The sequence below is a fragment of the Dermacentor albipictus genome, chromosome 8 (assembly GCF_038994185.2).
Source record: "Dermacentor albipictus isolate Rhodes 1998 colony chromosome 8, USDA_Dalb.pri_finalv2, whole genome shotgun sequence".
Lineage (NCBI taxonomy): Eukaryota > Metazoa > Arthropoda > Arachnida > Ixodida > Ixodidae > Dermacentor > Dermacentor albipictus.
This window is the reverse complement of record NC_091828.1, coordinates 135,625,954-135,645,691: the sequence shown is the minus strand read 5'-3', so window position 1 is coordinate 135,645,691 and position 19,738 is coordinate 135,625,954. Positions and strand designations below refer to the sequence as shown.

Here is a 19,738-nt window from a genome sequence, read left to right as displayed (position 1 = left end):
TTTTTGATTGCCCAATAATTCTGAAAATTTCGCGGCTTCTTTCACTGTAAGAATAATCGATTGGCGACTGTACTTACTTGCATAAAAGGACGAATTTCAATAGAATAAAATTTCAATATAACGAAGCCAAATGCCGATTTTACCGACTTAGTTATATCGAGGTTGAACTGTGTGTATTTTATATACTGTGATGCAGCAGTTATCACGACGTTTATTACGCGTCGGAGATGCGGCGAACCGACCACGCCCAAAGCACGCACGCATCACACAAGAGCGAGCCCCACAAGCGATGAAGAAGAAACCCATATGAACCCCACATGATGATGATCATGTACAGATGAGAATGTATAGCTTATAAATGCCCACACTAATGTCCCCTTGCATGAGAGCGGCCATCCTGGCCGCAATTCAAAGGGGCGGCGAACGCCGCGTGAAAGGCTTCATACGGGAAACGTGCACAACCTCAAGCGCGGCAGCGGCGGGCATTTGGAACAATAACTGGTGCCGCGCGATAATTAACCGGAGAGGTCTGCTCCAAGACTTTGTAGGGGCAGATGAACCGAACCTGAATCTTGTCACACAGGCCAGGAGTACAAACTGGTGTCCAGAGCAGCACTTCCTCGCCAGGGCGGAAGCACACGACGCGGTGAGAGGCGTCGTAGTGCTGCTTGCGGTCCTGTTGCCATGCTTCAGTGTTGATGCGGGCGAGCTGGCGACAACGCAGAATGCGGGACACACATTCTTCACAGGAGGATGGGCATCGATCGACAGTTGGCGCGAAGAAAGAGATGTCAAGGCAGGAAGAAGGCGAACGACCATAGACAAGGTAAAACGGCGAGTAACCGGTCGTGCATTGAACGGCGGTATTGTATGCAAAAGTCACGAATAGCAAAATTGCATCCCAGTTTCTGTGATCTGGTTCGATGTACATAGCGAGCATATCGGACAGTGTGCTATGAAATCGCTCCGTTAGGTCGTTGGTTGGCTGATGGTAACTGGAGGTAGTCTTGTGGGTGGTTCCAGAGGCTCTGAGTACTTCGTCTATTAGTTGCGAGAGGAATGCTTTTCCACGGTCGCTCAGGAGGACGCGAGGAGCATTGTGACACAGTATTAACGCTTGAAGTACGAATGCAGCAACTGCAGACGCTGAGGCAGAACTCACACAAGCTGTTTCGGCGTAGCGTGTCAAGTGGTCAACGGCTGTCACAACGGCGGTTGCTGCTCGAGGGTTCCACACTTTCATTCGAGAATTCAGTTCGAATTGCACTTCAGTTTGAGCAGGCGGCTGAAGAGCTAAAGAAGCTTTCTGCTTCGGTCGAAGCAATGTCATTGCGGCAGCGTCATAAACAATCCTCGCATTCTTCGCAAAAAAGAAATTCACAGCCGGCAGTCCCCTTTCAGCAGAATTTAACGCGCCTGCGCGATTTTACACGCAGGTGTGGTCTCCCGATGTGCTGCAGCCTGTCGTGCTACAGCCGCCTTTCCACAGGATGCAGGCGCGGTCTCCTGGCATACCGCAGCAGCAGTCTACAAGCTCGTTGCCAGTGCGACGTCCAAAGCGGCCGACCCGAGAGCGCCGGCTACCGGCCTGGCTCCAAGACTATCAGACCAACTAGTTGGCGGTCTGACATTGTGTACATAGTCGGTAAATATATGTAAATAAGTACAGCGTGCATGCCTTGGGGTTTCCTTAATAATACTTACTAACAACTAATCATTAAAAATAAGAGAGGGAGTATGTTATATTCAGTTTCGTTATTCATTTGAGTTCTTTAATCTCCAGGGGGCGCTTCTGTTCTTCCTTATATATATGGTTCTATATGTTGAATAAACGGCTTTTTACATCGGGACAGCTGGAGTCTGACTTCCACTTTCGGTCAATACCACAGATACCAACAGTCATAGAGACATTACGTAATCAAGTAGTAGAGACCGCTTACGTAAATACCTTCGAAAATATCTACAGAGATTCCCCAGCTACCTTAATTCTACACAAGTAGGAAGGTACCTATAAAGAAAGGGGTCAGACAAGGAGACACAATCTCTCCAATGCTATTCACTGCATGCCTAGTAGAAGTAGTCAAGCTAATTAACTGGGAAGGTTTAGGAGTAAGGATCGACAGCGAATATTTCAGCAACCTTCAGTTTGCCGATGACATTGCTCTATTCAGCAACAATGCAGATGAGTTACAATAAATCATTGAGGTCCTTAACAGAGAGAGTGTAAGAGTGGGGTTTACTCGAGATAAACAGCCACAGCGAAATAATGTGTCTGAAAAATGTGCCTTCCCTCTTGTAGCAATATACTAATTGTATGTTATCGAGCACCTGACACGGATCATTCTTTTATTACGGACCTTCACTCTGTAGTTCAAGACTTGCAATCCCGATTTCCTCATGCCAATCTAATACTCTGCGGTGATTTTAACTACCCAGACATCGACTGGGAGGCTCTTACTGCGTCATCTCGCCAATCAAAAGATGTCCTTGAAATGGTCCTCACTTCAAACCTTTTCCAAGCAGTAAACAAGCCAAGACGAGGCTCAAATATTCTTGACCTTATTTTTGTTTCCAGTCTTGAGCTAATTCAATTCTTTTCATGTTACAGTGAGCTGAGTGATCACAATCTCTTGTTCTTTAACCTGATGATTGAAGTCTCCCCACGTCAACCATCCATCAAATACATCCGTGATTACAGTAAAGCTGACTTCGCGAGCATAAACTCCGACCTCGAACACTTTTTCACCACCTTTCATGCGTCTATGGCTATGAGATCCGTGAATGAAAATTGGTGTCTTTTTAAGCATGAAATCTTATCACTCATAGATGCCAACGTCCCACACATCTGCATCCGCGGGGATGCCACAAAGCCATGGTATCCAACTCTCTGCGTAAGCTATCACAAACAAAGAAGCCCCTCTTCCGTAATGCCAAGAACTCCGCATCACCTGTAAAATGGGAAAAATACTTCGGCATCGTTCGCGATTACACTAGATTATTACGGACATCCAAAAGAAAATTCTAGTCACGATCTTCTAGAAATATTGCGCGTTAACCCCACGAAATTTTGGAATTTGCTAATGCCCAACAAGAACAGTTCCTATAACATATCCTTAAAAAGACAAGATGGCACAGATGTTCCACTTTACGAGCGATCAGACGCGATGAATTCCTACTTCACCTCAGTTTTCACCCACGAGCCAGCAAATAAGAGCTTTAATTTACCGAGCCTAAATTTTATTCCAATGCCACCTGTAACCATCACATCTTAGGGAATTTCAAAGCTCACTGATAACCTCAAGCCGTCCACTTCACCTGGACCTGATAACATTGCTGCTAAAATACTTATAGGCACGAAAGATTTCACAAGCCAAATCCTGCAACTCATCTTCGCCCAGTCTCTCAATACCAGTCAAATTCCTGACGACTGAAAATCAAGCAAGGTTGTGCCAATTTTTAAGAGCGGCGACCATGCTGACTCCTCTAGTTATCGTCCCATTTCATTAACATGCATCTCATGCAAGCTCTTCGAACATACACTCTACTCCCATATTGCGAATCACCTCGATCACAATTCTTTCTTCTTTCCCAAACAGCATGGTTTCAGGACAGGCTTCTCGTGCGAAACCCAACTTTTCGAATTTACAACCGATCTTCACCTTAATTTAGATTCTTCATTCCAAACAGATGTCATGTACTTAGATTTTTAAAGGAATTTGACCGCGTTCCTCACCAACGTCTATAGTGTAAACTTGCATGCTTATCACTCGACCCTCTTATCTTATCCTGGATTCGCTACTTTCTAACTAACCACTCACATTTCACCATCATCGCCAGTCATGCGTCTGAAACTACTGAAGTTATCTCTGGAGTTCCCCAGGGTTCCGTTCTTCCTCCGCTTCTCTTCCTAATTTTCATCAACGACCTGCCATCTGGGATTTTATTACCCATCTGCCTTTTTGCAGACGATTGCATCATTTATCGCTGCATCTCAGATAATACCGACCAGGAATTATTACAAGACTACCTAAACAAAATCCAGAAATGGTGTTCTGACTGGCTTATGCAGCTTAATATTTCGAAATGCAAATGCATGCGCATCTCACGTAAACATTCCACTACCCTTTTCCCGTACTTGCTGAACTCCACGGCGTTACCAGTAACAAACTCATACAGGTACGTGGGAGTCGAAATAACTAACAAGCTAACTTGGGTGGACCACATCACAAAACTTTGTGCTAACACTTCCAGAACATTTGGTTTCATCCGAAGATCTCTGGCTATGTCCCCTCCATCCACCAGGAAACTAGCATAAGAAACATATGTCCGCTCTAAAATGAAGCGTGCCTCGGCCACATGGAACCCTCACCAGGTTTACTTGATTCAGTCACTCGAAGCCATTCAGAACTGGGCGGCCCACTTCATAACTACCCAGTACTCACCTTGGCACAGCGTTACTGACATGAAATTGTCTCTCGGACTCGAACCCCTAGCACTCCGCTGGAAACTTGCAATGCTCTGTCTTTTTCATAAATTATACTTTAACTTTCCTTCACTGCGTGAGAGCTTATTACATGCTCCGTTACGCTCATCTCACCGTTTGTTTAACTCCCTTAGCATTCAGCATTTGCATGGTTCTTCCAACGCCTTCAACAAATCCTTCCTCCCCATCGCCATAAAGGAATGGAACAATCTTCCCGAAGCCGTAGTTTTAGAGTCAAATCCCTCCAAATTCAGAGAGTTACTATCAGACCATTTTGACCCAAAATAGCCACTTTTACTAACGTTTCCTCTCCCAGCAATCCGACTTGCTTGTGTCATTGCCTATTTTTCCTTCTCTTCTTTTTTGCCACTTACGTTTAGCGTTTTTCACATTTACATGTACAGTTTTCTTTTTATTTATTGCTACTCAGTTTGAGATATTTTCATTGTTCTGTTTATACCTGATGTTTTCTGCACAGTTTGTTATTTATTTTTCTGTTACCTTTGTTTGTTTTTTAGTCCCGTCCCCCCTTATGTAATATTCCTAAAGAGACCCTTAAGGGGGGGTGCAGGGCTAAAATACCGATTTCGGTGAAAAACAGGTTTTTTATTCTGAGTTGTTCTGAATTGCTTGTTTAATAAAGAATCTTCTCACCAAGTTTGGTAGTTATCTGAGCAGTAGAAAAGAAGAGAATGAATTTTTTTCAAAGTTGGTAGCGTGCCTTTCCCGTCGAACGCAACTCTGAACGCTGTTTTACCCTTCCTATTGTCCCCACTGTGGGGCCAAACCCACGGTGTATCACTCCATATGGGAATGCCCTAACCCTTCAGGTGTTCCTCCTATACCCAACCCTACCCTTTCCTCTAGGGAGTCTGCACTGCTCAGCACAAGCCAGCAGGAACAGCAACGGCTGATCCAGCGGGCTCGCGAAGTCGCGCATGGCAATGGAGCCCTGGACTGAGGGCCCCACTCATCGAGGAAATTTTCTACTTGCTTTGCGAAATAAATGTTTATTCTCTCTTTCTCCAGACGCGGCCGCATCGTGGGCAAGAAACGAAATGCAAAGTGAATGCCCATGTTAGAAAGTTAGCTTTTGCGCTTTTTAGAGAAATTGAGAAACTAAAGAAAACGACAAAAGGTCCAGGAGGCAAGGGGAAGCTGACACAAAGTTCTGTAAAAAAACTCACTGCTTACTACGCATCTGTTCTGAAAGACAATGCTGCAGATGTAAAAAAAAACATGAAACGAGGGGTATTTGTGATGCTTTTTCACTTCTACTCAACAGATGAAGTCCCACGACATGACGGTTGCCCTGTTGGTGAGGACTCTTGGTGTCACTACAATCGGCACAGAGCCCTAGTTGCAGCAGACAACCCATCAGTGCCAAGATCCCATCGTCGAGCTTTCAGCAGAGACGTTGCCAAAGAGCTGATGCCTCTCTGCAACAGGCTTAGTAAGCCAGAGCTTCTTGTGCAATGTTCAAGGATGCAGACACAGAATGCAAACGAGTCCTTCAATGCTCTTGTATGGAAAAAGTGCCCAAAGACAGAATTTGCATCACTGAGAACCGCAGAGACTGCAGCAGCCCTGGCTGTGCTAGAATTCAATGAAGGAGCACGTGGCATCAAGAGAGTTCTCGACAAGCTGGAACTTGAACATGGAGTCCAGACGAATAAGCACGTTCAGGAAGCAACAAACCAAGCCATTTCACGAGCACAAGCAAGAGCGATGGATAGCTCTAAAGCTGAAAAAAAGAGAGGATGCCTTGAAGCGATCGCCGAAGAGCAGCGTCGTGTTGAGGAGGAGAGCCCGACATATGCAGCAGGGCACTTTGATTAATTTTTTCTGATCATAAGAATAAATGCCATGCTCTGAAATTTTTGAACTGATTTTTCTCAGTTTGCACTTTTTGCAAAAAAAGAGTTTTAGGAAAAGTATCATTTCCAAACTGCTTCACCAAATACTGCTTCCAACGTTTTTTTCTAGACTGAAATTTTGTGAGGAACAAGATAAAGTACTTCACAGACGCCTAAACTTTTTCCAACATATAACATTTAGCAGATCTTTGACATGTAATGACAGTGAAAAAACTAAACTTCATTTTCAGAGTGATGGCATTTTTACAGAAATGACATAAAAAATGTGCTAGTGACCTTATCCTGCACTATAAACCATCTAGAAGGTATCTAATTACAAATAATTTGTATATTTTCATTATTTTGTAAATAGCTTTCCTAAGTTGACACACAAGATTGCTAAATTGCAGAGTTATCTTTTTTTCTCGTTGTGCTAGAGTGCTGATATTTGGAATATATTCTAGTGACAAGAACATCAACTACCCCTGAAAATTTCAGGAAAATTGGTTGAGCACTTCAAAAGTTGACCCTTCAGCCTAGCATCCCCCCTTAAGGGAATAATAAATGATGATGATGTAAGAGTGGGGTTGAAGATTAATGAGCAGAAGACAAAGATAATGATGAATAGCCGGGCAAGAGAACAAGAGTTAAGGGTTGCCAGTCAGCCTCTAGAGTCTGTGAAGGAGTATGTTTACCTAGGTAAATTAATCACAGGGAACCCTGAGCATGAGAAGGAGATTCATAGAAGAATAAAAATGGGTTGGATCGCATACGGCAGAAATGTCAGCTCCTGACTGGAAGGTTACCATTATCGTTCAAAAGGAAGGTGTACAATTAGTGCATTTTACCTGTGCTGACATATGAAGCAGAGACTTGGAGACTGACAAAGAACCTCGAGAACACGTTAAGGACCATGCAAAGAGCGATGGAATGAAGAATGCTAGCCATAACATCAAGAGACAGAAAGATAGCGGTTTGGATCAAAGAAAACAGGTATAGCCAATATTCTAATGGACATTAAGAGAAAAAAATGGAGCTGGGCAGGGCATGTAATGCGCAGGTTAGATAACCGTTGGACCATTAGAGTTACAGAATGGGTACCAAGAAAAGGGAAGTGCAGTTGAGGATGGCAGAAGACTAGGTGGGGTGATGAAATTAGCAAATTCACGAGCGCTAGTTGGAATGGGTTGGCGCAGGGCAGGGGTAATTGGAGACTGCAGGGAGAGGCTTTCGTCCAGCAGTGGATGTAAAATAGGCTGCTGCTGCTGATGATGATCACATTCTAAACCTGAAAATTCCAAACAAATGGAAGTCAACCGAAGTACTGACGAGGCAGAATATTATGGTGAAGTCTGCCAACATATTATTCTGTTTCAGAACCATAGAGAATGAAGCTAAAATTAAGCTGCCAAAATGATGTGGCTCAGAGTGCGCTGATGGCATTCGTCGACACCACAGATAGCCAAACACCACAAAGCATGCGCTTAACCTTTTGTTCCACACGAGAATATTTGTAAAAAACACAGAAAGGGGGACAAAGGCCGAAGTTTATTAAAACTTGAAAATATCATCTGTGGTGCTGCTGAAAACATTGTTTCCCTCAGAGTTAAAGCCACTTATGCAATTGAAACATGCACAACAAACGTCGCAATTTCTAAATGAAAAATCAAAGTCAATCAAAATCAATCAAAAATGGTGGAAATTTGTCTACATATAAAATGGGGCAAAGTGGAAAAAATAAAGGTTATGAACAAAATGGTGGCCGATGAAAATTAACAGATGCAGAGCAAGGAATGTTGCTGCCCTCACAAAGCCAACCACATGCACGAATAACATATGCGGTACTGAACAGTTTAACTCAGGCTAATGAAAGGAAACATGAAGTGATATTACAGCGGGTCCCGGGCCATGCTGGTATAGCAGGCAATGAACTAGCGGACTCATTGGCAAAATCAGCCCATAAAGACACAGAAATCCAACTCATCCCTTTATCACCAACGGACACAAAATAGATATTGAGAGTATTAAAGAAAGACTTGTGTCTGTCAACATGGTTTATTGAAAACACTAAGAAATCAGTTCTTTACGAAGTGGACCCTCAACTCAAATACCAGCTGGATGTACAACTTTCTAAAAGTACCAAGACACTCAGTCATTGACTGCGCCTTGGGACAGCATACACCATACATATCCTATATTGCATCGAACAGGCTCCTTTTTCGGCTTGCTCCTGTGGCCACAACGATGAGGTTGTTCGCTATCTACTCCTCGAATGCCCCATATACGAGATGCAAAGATGGCAGCTAGAACAACAGCTACACTCCACTGACCCTCACCGGCCTTACCCACTTGCAAAATTTCTGGGCCCATGGCCACTGAAAATAGCACAGCAAAAAGCACTGAACGCACTTGAACATTTTCATCAAGAAACAGGCATCCCTAACAAGTACTAGGTATTGCACTGAATAATCCCATGATGTTACTATAACGTTCTTCTATTATTTGTAATTGTTAGTGCTTGTATATTATGTGTTATAATTTTTTTTTCTGTGCGTACCACCGTCAACATGGAGACAAACACCCAATACCACGCTACATTCAGCAATGGATACACGCCGACCCTATTCCGAAAAACATGCACCCAGACTACAACAAAGAACGTAGGTAGGCACGAGCTACTTCCCTCATCAAAGCTTACGCCAACACCGCGAGCGTCACCTTCGTCGACGCACCTGAGTACCAAGATGGACGGCGCTTTGCGGTGGTTACCACAGTAGGCGGCTTGCTCCGACATGCTGCCAGCATCATTACCAAAAATGCCGAGACGGCTGAGGAAGTGGCCATCGCTCTGGCCACTCTTGACCCAGCCTGTCACACTATACTGAGTGATTCTCGCGCAGCAGTCAACAACTACATAAAAGGTCGTATTTCTCATCAATCACTCCGTATCTTACGACAAGCCCCGCATTCGCCTGAAAATCAAATCACTCTCGTCTGGATCCCAGCACACGCCGGCGTTGTCCACCCGCACTTCACCAACCTAAATGAGGTTACACACTCCCTAGCACGAGGACTAGTCAACCGTGCCGGAGACGGTGCAGGTGCACCCACAGGACGCGACCGCCTTACAAGATACAACGTCCTTGTAAAGTCATTTTACCTCGCAAGAAGAACCTTCCCCACCCATCACCGCAAGTTAAACAGGGCACAGGCAACCCCCCTTCGTCTGTTACAGACGAATACATACCCCTCCCTCACACACTATCACACTATATACCCCGACATCTACCCGAGCCAGACGTGCAAGCTCTGTAAAACTGAATTGGCAACACTCCCCCACATGCTATGGGAGTGCAAACATCAATACCAAGACCTTAATCCCGTGACCCTCTCGTCGAGATGGCACGCCGCCCTGCGCAGCTCCCATCTCGACGACCAACTCTGAGCGACCCAGCAGGCCTACGAAGCGGCGAGGAGGCAAGACCTCGACGTCCCATCGTGGGAGGCCTAGGCCCAGCCGACTGAACTGCGGGTGCTCATTAAAGTTTACTCTCTCTCTCTGTGTGTGTGAATTATTTTAACACTGTGTAATTCTTCATCTGTTTATATGCTCATCAAAGTCTATGTAACGGCCGTTTGTGTGTGTTTGTTACTTTGCTTACGAACTCATTGTGGTGCAACTTGCATTTGACTTTTATACCGTTATTTTCATGGTCGTATAGGACTGTGCTGTGGATTTCCGACCTTACGAAGTGATTTCTTTTCATTTTCCTACATATTTTTTACACTGTTGTTTACGCTATGAGAAAAGGAGTAGCCGTCACCATTATAAGGTGACTATGTCTCTTTCTTTTATTTTAATTCCAATTTAAAAAAAAAAGCCAAGTCTCCTTGTCAAAACATTGACTTTGGCGACATTCCTTGTTCTACCACAGTTAATCACTTCAAGCCTCCATTCCCCTGCAAACCCCTCTCTTGTTTGGAGCCCAATCAAAACGAAAGACAATTCAAAAAAGCATAATTGTGTGGTTACCATAAGAGCACAGTGCAACAACTGCCTATCATAGGAATATACTGTAAGGGTGGCTACAAGTGAGACTCACCCTCATAATGTCGAGGAAGTTCATATGGATCGTCTTGTTGTTGCTTGTGTCAAAGATATCAGCAGTGAAGTTTGGCAGCTGGAAAGGGGGCATCCCACCTTTCACTTCATCCGTCAGGGCAAACGGCTGCATGTTGTTGTTGAGAAGAATGGCTGCCACCACAGCACAGACCAGGACAGCAATGGCATTGCGAGCTGAAAAGGACATTAAGCCTTTGTTGATCGATTGATCAGTCACTTGTGTCTAATGTCCCAATGCAACACACAGGCTATGATACACGTTGTAGTGGGGAGGCTCTGGATTAACCTGGCCCACAGAGCTTTCCACTAAAATTAGACACAACTCTAGTGATATAATCATTCATCAAGTTTGGGAACGGTGGGGTATTACTGTATTTACCAGATTCTAATGTGTTCACCATTGTAATGCGGACCCCAGCTTTCATACTTTGGGAAATCAAATGCAAGGGCTTTGGTTGTTCACTCACCAGTGTTTTATTGCAAGAGAGAGGGCAACGGTGATTTGTGCTCGGAAAAAGAAAACAAAGTGTGTCCAGGCAGCAGTGGACTGGGCACCACTCATCATTGCTATCAGAGGGCTTCTTATTCCTCTAAACTGCAGAGAGGATCTTATCTATTGTGCTGCATGCAAAATTTTAGATAGCACATTTCTTAAACAGCTTGCTGACCATAATAGCCTAAATATAATGTCTATAATATACTACAACTGTGGTGCTCTGCATCTCCGTGGGTGTTCCTCCCTTGCATATGTCTATTTAGTGCCCTAAAATCATGTTTTCCTCTGAAGCCTGGCAAACTTACAAAAAAAAAAGGCACAAAGTGACCATAACCTCTATAGCTGATATGATTACAGAAATGTTTCATGGCAATGATGAAAGCAGTCACTATTGCAGTTTTTGTTTTGTACTCAAATCATGTGCATAATTTTTCTAAGTTTTGAGGAAAAACATGGGCGTTAAAACTAAGTAAATGTAGTACATGAATTTGCTTAATCTTTGTGCTCCTGGCTTCCTGTATTCTTGCATCCGTGTTGATTACACTTTCTATTTCTAAATTTCCAAGCAAGTTTTTATTTTGAACACAGCAAGTCAATAAGTCTCTGCCCATGTACACTACTATTGGGAATTGTCATGTCAATAGTGCAGTACAACTGAATGCCGCTACAACAAAATGACATATATAATGAAGGTTTGATTATGTACCGGCTGAATTTGTGTGTTTGATATGTATTGCTAACATCTCTATAATGAAGACCACTAAAACGAATCTGCTAGTACAGTGAAGTAATTTAGGTGTCCCCAACAGCTGATCTGTTATTTTACAATGAACACCACATAGCAGTGTGCTCACTGCTGTAGCGCTAACAATATACTTGACGAGTGTGCTGATACCAGTGAGTGCTACAGTCTGCTGCATTGCTCCAGGAATCGCTCGACTCTTATGCTCTTTGTTGTAACACCCCACTGGGTGCGACATCTGACGAATATGTTGCAGTTGTTGATGACGTGATGAGGTACAGTTAACATCCTATTTTTTGGACCCACTACGTGCCACGAAAACGTAAAAAAAAAAAAGTCACAGTTTCGCCCACAAGGCAAAGCATCGATTACAATAACAAATTAGTAAACAGATATATGAAGTAGGGATAGTAATTTTATCGGCCATCTAAACTTGTGAACATAGACACACAAACTAAATTAACAAGCATGGTGTCACGCACACACAAGCAAACATGAACACATCTAACTTGATGACTGCGGAAACTCGCTATCAAAATGCTGGAGTGAGGAAACAGGGCAGCCGTAGTGAGCAAATTGACCATCATGCTGCCTCTCGCACCAACGCAAACTGCGACATGAGAACACAGCGCACGGCAGACTCCGTCCCTGGAACAGATGGCTTTCAAGATATAGTGCCCTGGGTGGGCTGCCGTGCCTGGGCCGCTGTAGAGGAAGCACTTCCTCCCCGCTTTCCTCCCTTGCATGCGCGAGATTGAGCCATGATCACCGGCTCACTCTCGCACGTTTTCACTCGCACATATTCTGTATGGCACATGGCAACAATTTTATTGCCCTTGGACTTTATGCAGAACCTCACGGCCACATCGACAGCAGAAGTGCACCTGGAGTGTCCATATAATTGCTATCACAAATAAAATCAGGTGCATGAGTGTATAATTAAATAATGCATACTGTCTAATGAGACAGTGGCCCTTTTCCATTCTAAGTGTGCTTGACTGCGTATCAACGCTGTATTGCGGCAAGGATGACTTTTCGGAACCGGAATTATGCATTGACTCATGCCAGAATCGGGCAGAATTGGCGCCATTGCTGATAGCGGTCAATTCTTTCAATGAAAAATATGTTACTGAGCAGCATGAAGCTTGGTAGCTAACGTCAGTGCAGGTAGGAATAGGATTGCCATGTTGTCTATGGCTGCCTGCAGATCGGCATGTTAGAGCAGTGCTTTGATGCTGCAACATAATCAAAAAGGCATAGGCGTATCTACCTGGTGGACACAGGAGAACTTGGCCCCCCCCCCCTCCCCTGCTGTCAGAAGTGGAGGGAGGGGGGCAGTAAGCCATTTGCCCCCCTAGATTTGAAAGCGGCACTGTTGGCTGCACACTGGCAAACCCAGCAAAACAACAACCTATCCATCTCTGAAAACACAAAATCAATATTGCTTTTGATCATTTACCAATCTGCAATAATCAGTGCTGCCATTTAGCAATTTTGTTGCCAGATATAACGACTTTGTTTACTGTTTAGCGGGGATGTTTTTTATTTAGCGACCGGTGACTTTTTAGCAACGAATTAACAATGGGCGACATTTTAGTAACTTCGAAGGTCAAAAAGTTCCTTCTAGAAAGCATTTTATTATTAAAAACTAAACATAAGCGGCCATGACTTGCTGCATGGCACACAGGCTACGTGCATAATGAAGCAATGGTTGCCTTCACTGTGGTGGTCTTCACATAGTTGTGCTTGACAACACAGTGGTTATCACAGACTTCACATTGCACTCACAAATTGATGTTGGTTTCGTTCTTTACAAAACCGATTTGAATGGGTGTAAACGCTACGGGTTCTGCAGTATTACTAAATGCAGTCGATTTGTGGACGTTCACAAGCACAGGAGCAAATTAATTTACCCATACCAATTAGAATAAATTTATTTCACATTTAGAACACAGCAGGGGAATAACGCCCATTGGCTGCATAGAATGGCATAGATATCGGAGTAATTGAGCTCCTTTATGTTAATTTGAATGAATTGCTTTCATTTCACATGGCTTTTGGACAAATCAATACTTCACGACAGCTTTCAGGTAGATCAAGAGCGGAAGCGTAATATTTAACCTGCATAGAGCTTGGGTAATTATCATTGCTGTGTTAACAAGCAGCCAAGCGCATTCGGCATTGCAAGTTTAGTTCTGCCACGAATGCCAATAAATCACAAAAATTGAAGGACAACGTAGACTACAGTAAAACCTCATCATAATGGAATGGGATATAACGAACTAATGAATATAATGAAGCAATCGTGACTCCCCTTGAAATTCCACTCTACACCCATGTATTGAAAACCTTGTTTTAACGAAGCTAAAATTTCCTCGCAGTGAGTATAGCTAACCTATTTTTAGAGCACAGCTCTTTGGCGCCCATTCCTGCATTTCGCGGCGCCGTCGTGCCTCGCCATAACCAGCTCCGTAGCCGGGGCCAGCGCACTGCTCTAGCTGCGTGCGCTCCTGGCACCATCTCTTGCGCAAGGCGCGAGCCTTGCTCTCTTTGCTCCTCCTTCAATGCCACCCATGTGCGGTGCCAAATCAGAGCGCCGGCTTGGTGGCGGCTGATCTTGGTGAAGTGCTGCTGCCCAAGCCGAAATGCGTAGCCGCCACCGTTCGCCACTGCGTGTACCCCTTCCCCCACTCCTCTCTTTCGTGGCAGCGACCGCGTGAGAATGTGCGGTCTTCTCAAGTTGCAGAAGCGTCGGCTTGGTATCAGTAGATCATGGTGCGTGCTTCCCAAGCTGAAAGGCAAAGCCATCTTCAGTTGACTCGCTAGCAGCGTCAGTCAGTCGCTGCCATCTCTTCACCGTGCAACGTTCTTATGTGCCTATGTGCTGCCTCCCGCAACCTCCCACTAAGCGAGGCAGCTGTGCCAAGCTATGCTCTATTTGCGGTGGCTGGTGCATAAAATGCCGCGGACCAAAGCCACCCAGTCAACATAAAAACATCAAGGCGCATATAACAAACACTTACGATGAAAATATGTTAAAGATGTGATGACAACAGCGAATTTTCTTTATCCAGCAATGAAACAGAAGGATGGCTGATGCATTTTTCCTTTTGTTTTTCAATCCAATGCGCTTCCACAATTTCTCTCGCGGTTTGATTCCTATGCCTATACAAAATTTCGTTGCTACTAAGACACGGTGAGCAATTGTGTTCTTGACAATGCATAGCCAAATGCATACCAAGGCGACCTTTCAGACTAGATAAGTGTTCCCTTAGTCTCGTGTAGATGCATCTCGAAGTCTGCCCTACGTATACATGACCACACGTCAGGAATCTGATAAACGTTTTTTACGCAATCAACAAATTGGTCCTTATGCGAATGTCTAACGCTACATTCATTCTATGCATCATCCTTTCTTTCAAACTTATTTTTAACCTTAGAACACACACTACCTATTTCGTTTTTTGCCGAAAACACCACTTTTACTTTGTAACTCCCAGCCAACTTTTAAAGTCTATGCGAAAGGCCGTGAACATATGGAATCACTATAACCTTGGAAGCCAAATCCTTCTGCCTCTGATTTTTTGTGCATTGTTCTTTATTCTATTTAAGTTTTTTCATTAGTCTATCATTGCTGGATAAAGAAAATTTGCTGTTGTCATCGCATCTTTAACATATTTTCATCGTAAGTGCTTGTTACATGCGCCTTGATGTTTTTATGTTGACCGGGTGGCTTTGGTCCACGGAATTTTATCTCAATTGTTATATGCGTATAGGCCTGCTCTGTTTGACTAGATCGCGCAGATCTGTGGGTATTTAAGCAGGAAGTTCTTCAAAAATAAAACTAGTTGTTAGAAAGCGCTCGTCCTTGTGTTGCTTCTCTTCGTTGTCCCTGTTTGTTTGCGCACAAAAAGTTTTTAAAATATGGGAAGTCCAAAACACAAGTCTGCTGAGGTCTGTGTACTTTGAATGCATCGTAATTTTAAGAGCTCGTTTTTATAGTCATGCTAATAGCTACAAAAAAGTGGGATATGTATTGTTCCAGGAATCAATACAACAATCAGTGACATGCTTCAAAAAAGTTTTGTAACACTGTATGTAGAAGCTGCTCATATGTGATTGATAATCAGAACTCTCAATGACAAAGATAAATCTCACTTACTTTCAGTACTTTCAGCCAATTCTAATATAACAGTAATTTAGAAGTCCCCTATATATATATATATATATATATATATATATATATATATATATATATACGGTGTCGCAAATCTGGTATGTCAAGATTTAAGAATAAGCAAATGCCACGTAGCTGGACAGAACGAAGGTAATGCTGTTTGCCACCACTTGGAGATATTCATATTTTTTGCATTTCACCTAATTATATAACTTGAGTTAATTACTCGACTATATTATATATATTATTATAGTTAGATTAAAAGTGTCAGTGAGAAAATTGTAGAGCAACATGAAAAATTCCCGACACAGCTTTTTGTTGGTCAACACATGCTACATAAAAGTATATTTCTGAGCGTGAAAGAAGCCCGCAAATACACGCAAAATTGCCATGCATCTGGCCGCTCGAGGCACTTCCCTGATACACCTGTCATACATAAAATACTGCATGACCTTGTCGCCTAGCACCAAACTGCCTCAAGATTGCTCGCCAAGAATTTGAGCACATGCTGGAACTTCGTTTTCTGCTGCCCTCATCCAGCCCATGGTCCTCAGCACTCCAAATGGCACCCAAGAAGAGTGGTGACTGGAGACCTAGCAGCGATTACCGCGCTTTCAATAAGGTAACCATTCCCGACCGACACCCTGTTCCGCATATACAAGATTTCCCTGCGGCACTCCCCGGCTGTACAATTCTCAGTAAAACTGATTTGGTAAAAGCGTATCACCAGATCCCTGTCAAGCCATCTGACATACCGAAGACTCCTATCATCCCTCCTTTTGGCATGTTTGAGTGCCTTCGTATGCCATTCGGAGTCCGCCACATGGCCCAGATGTTTTAGCATTTTGTTGACAAAGTACTTCGCGGCCTCTGCTGTTGCTCCGTCTATTTAGATGATATCCTTGTCTTCAGCTGCAGTTCATCTGAACACAAGACTCGCCTGCGCCAAGTTATCATGCGGCTACGGCAGTATGGTCTCGTTGCCAACACCACGAAGAGCGAATCTGGCATCTCAGAGCTTGATTCCATTGGCCATCGTGTCGACCATTGTGGTATTTAACCATTCTCTAGTCGTGTCACCGCCATTTCTGAATTTTCATGAACGACAACAGTAATGAAACTTCGTGAAATTTTAGGACTTGTGAATTATTACCGCAGGTTCCTGCCACACTGTGCCACCATCTTGCAGCCACTTGATGACTTGTTGGGTGGCCACACAAGACTAAGTGTTCTTTTATCGTGGACAGAGGAAGCCACAACAGCTTTCGAAAACATAAATGTGGAACTCGCCAAGGCGACATTCTTTGCTCGTCCTATACCCAACAGCCTCACTTCCATTACGGTCGACGCTTTGGATGTGGCTCTTGGGTGCTGTCCTCCAGCAGTGTGTCGCTGGCACATGGCAGCCCATCATACCTTGCTGGAGCAGCGCACTGACACAAACACAGAGAAGACACACAGGACGACACTCTTGTGTGTCTTCTCTGTGTCTGTGCCAGTGCGCTGCTTCACCAGCAAGGTATGATGATCAATCACCAACTAGCCCAACTTTCCACATTACTAAACATGGCAGCCCCTCTCTTTATCTTTAAGATGACATTACAAGAGCGATGCTACAGCACTTTTGGTAGCGAGTTGCAGGCTATATAACTTGCCATCAAACACTTCTGCCACTACCTCGAAGGTGGTCAGTTCTTTATACTGACAGATCACAAGCCTCTAGCGTACACCCTGAATTCAAACAGCACCTCGTGCACTCCTCGTGAGCTTCGACACCTGGCACACATATCCGAGTTTACCAGCGACATTCGTCACGTTAACGGCAAGGACAACACAGTGGCCGATGCACTATCTTGGCTGCACGTCGACTTGACCTCCGTCACCAGACCTCACGTGGGTTTTGCACGTTTGGCTGCAGCACAGCGCGATGACAACAATCTCCGCAAGTTCTACGCCACTGGTAGTTCACTCGTGATTGAAGAAGTTTTCATGCCTGGCAGTGACGTTCTCCTCTATTATCTGTGATACTTCAAACCACCACCGCCGTCCATATGTGCCACCAGCTTTGTGCCAAACCGTCTTTGAAGCCCTACACTCCGTCACATCTGGGAATGAGAGCGACACAACGTCTAGTAACCTCTAAATATGTGTGGCCCCATATAAAAGCTGATATTCGGAGCTGGATGTGCAGTTGCTTGAAATGTCAACAGGCTAAAGTTTCTAGACATACAGTCAGCCCTATAGAAAGTTTTCCATCTCCTGATGCCTGCTTCAGTCACATCCACTGTGGGGATGCGCTCACGCGTCCCCTCATATCTTGTTTTCCCGCATAGCTCCCGTCTCCTGCAGTGCGGCTTCGCCACATGGCCTGGGGCCCGTGGCAGAAGGTGTGGTTGAAGTGCAGTGCGAGAGATGGCGCGAGTGTTGCGCTGCTAACACTGCCTCACGGCGGGGTTACTTGGGTGCGGAAAAGGAAGGTGCTTCCTCTTTGAGTTGCAGGCCGGCGACCGCCGCGGACGTCCTGCGCTTGCACCTATCCATGCTTCTGCGAGACCGTCTCGCGTGGCCTCCTTCGAACGCGCCACTGTTCGCATGACCGTACGCGCAAACGACCAGGCGTTGGGATCCAGCATGGGGCGAACATATTCGCTCGTTATCCGGTCGCAGTACGTCGGACTTCTAGATTCGTCGCGCGCCCATCGGCATGTTTTGTGGATAGCAACTCGGCTAGCAGGAATTGATCTATGAAAGGTGCAATAAATGTCCTTGTGATTGTTTGCACTACTGTGATGTCGTTCCTTTGGCCCAAGAGCACGGATGAGAAGCCCACACCACATAGATATCGTTGACCCTATGCCTCCTGTGCAAGAGCATAGATACGTATTGTTACATGTAGAAAGACACAGACAAAAGAGGCTATTTACAGGTTATTTACACTGAGTAATACTTGTTGGGGGGCTAGTTGGTGCATGTTTCCAGAATAGGGTTATAGCGCCGAAATAAACACAACACACAGCAAGCGAGACAAACCCGTCTCGCTTGCTATGTGTTGTGTTTATTTCGGCGCTATAACCCTCTTCTATTTACACTGGACTGGAGCCAGAGTGCCAGGCCGACATTCACTCGTGCCAAGGGCACAGACCCACTCGTCGTCGTTCTCGCGGTGGCTCGTCCCTTGAGCATCGTTCGATGATATCGTAATACTAGCCCCCGGCGGCAAAAGCACCGTCACGGTGCTGTTAAATATCCAAGGGCGTGGAGAGTTGTAGGGTTTGAGTCGGGCGACGTGGACAATGTCACTGGTTGTCACAGCAGAGGACGTAGTGGGCGTGGCTAGAACGATTTCATAGGTGACATCGGTCACTTTGCGGAGCACGCGATATGACCTCTGTAACAAGAAAGGAGTTTTTCACATAGGCCCATTTTACGCGAAGGTGACCAAAGCAACACGAGGCTGCCAGGCACAACATGGACATCACGGTGACGGAGGTCGTAGCGTTGCTTCTGCTTGTCTTGAGACACTTGTAGACAAGCGCGCGCAAGTTGGCGAGGGTGGTCAGCAGGGGCGATTGCATCACGGGCATAATCGCTAGTTGAAGCTGTGGCAGACGGAAGCACAATGTCCAGTGGTAGCGTTGGTTCGCGGCCATACAAGAGGTAAAAGGGGGAAAAGCCAGCAGTTTCGAGACGGGAAGAGTTGTATGCAAAGGTAATGTAAGGTTGAGCCAGGTCCCAGTCACGGTGGTCGTCGGAAACGTATTTGGATAGCATGTCTGTAAGGGTGCGGTTCAAACGCTCAGTGAGGCCATTCGTTTGAGGGTGGTAGGAGGTGGTAAATTTATGCTGTATTGAGCAGGCACG

At 44.9% G+C, this 19,738-nt stretch overlaps 1 protein-coding gene across 8 annotated transcripts in view; it reads right to left on the bottom strand.

Moving 5' to 3' along the window:
• LOC139049193 (sodium-independent sulfate anion transporter-like) overlaps positions 1–19,738 on the bottom strand; it is a 492,963-nt gene that overhangs the window by 120,953 nt on the left and 352,272 nt on the right. For all 8 annotated transcript variants that reach the window (XM_070524550.1, XM_070524548.1, XM_070524556.1 and 5 more), the window contains exon 8: positions 10,443–10,636. In XM_070524550.1, the coding sequence (XP_070380651.1) occupies positions 10,443–10,636 (194 nt within the window). The remainder of the gene's footprint in view (positions 1–10,442; positions 10,637–19,738) is intronic.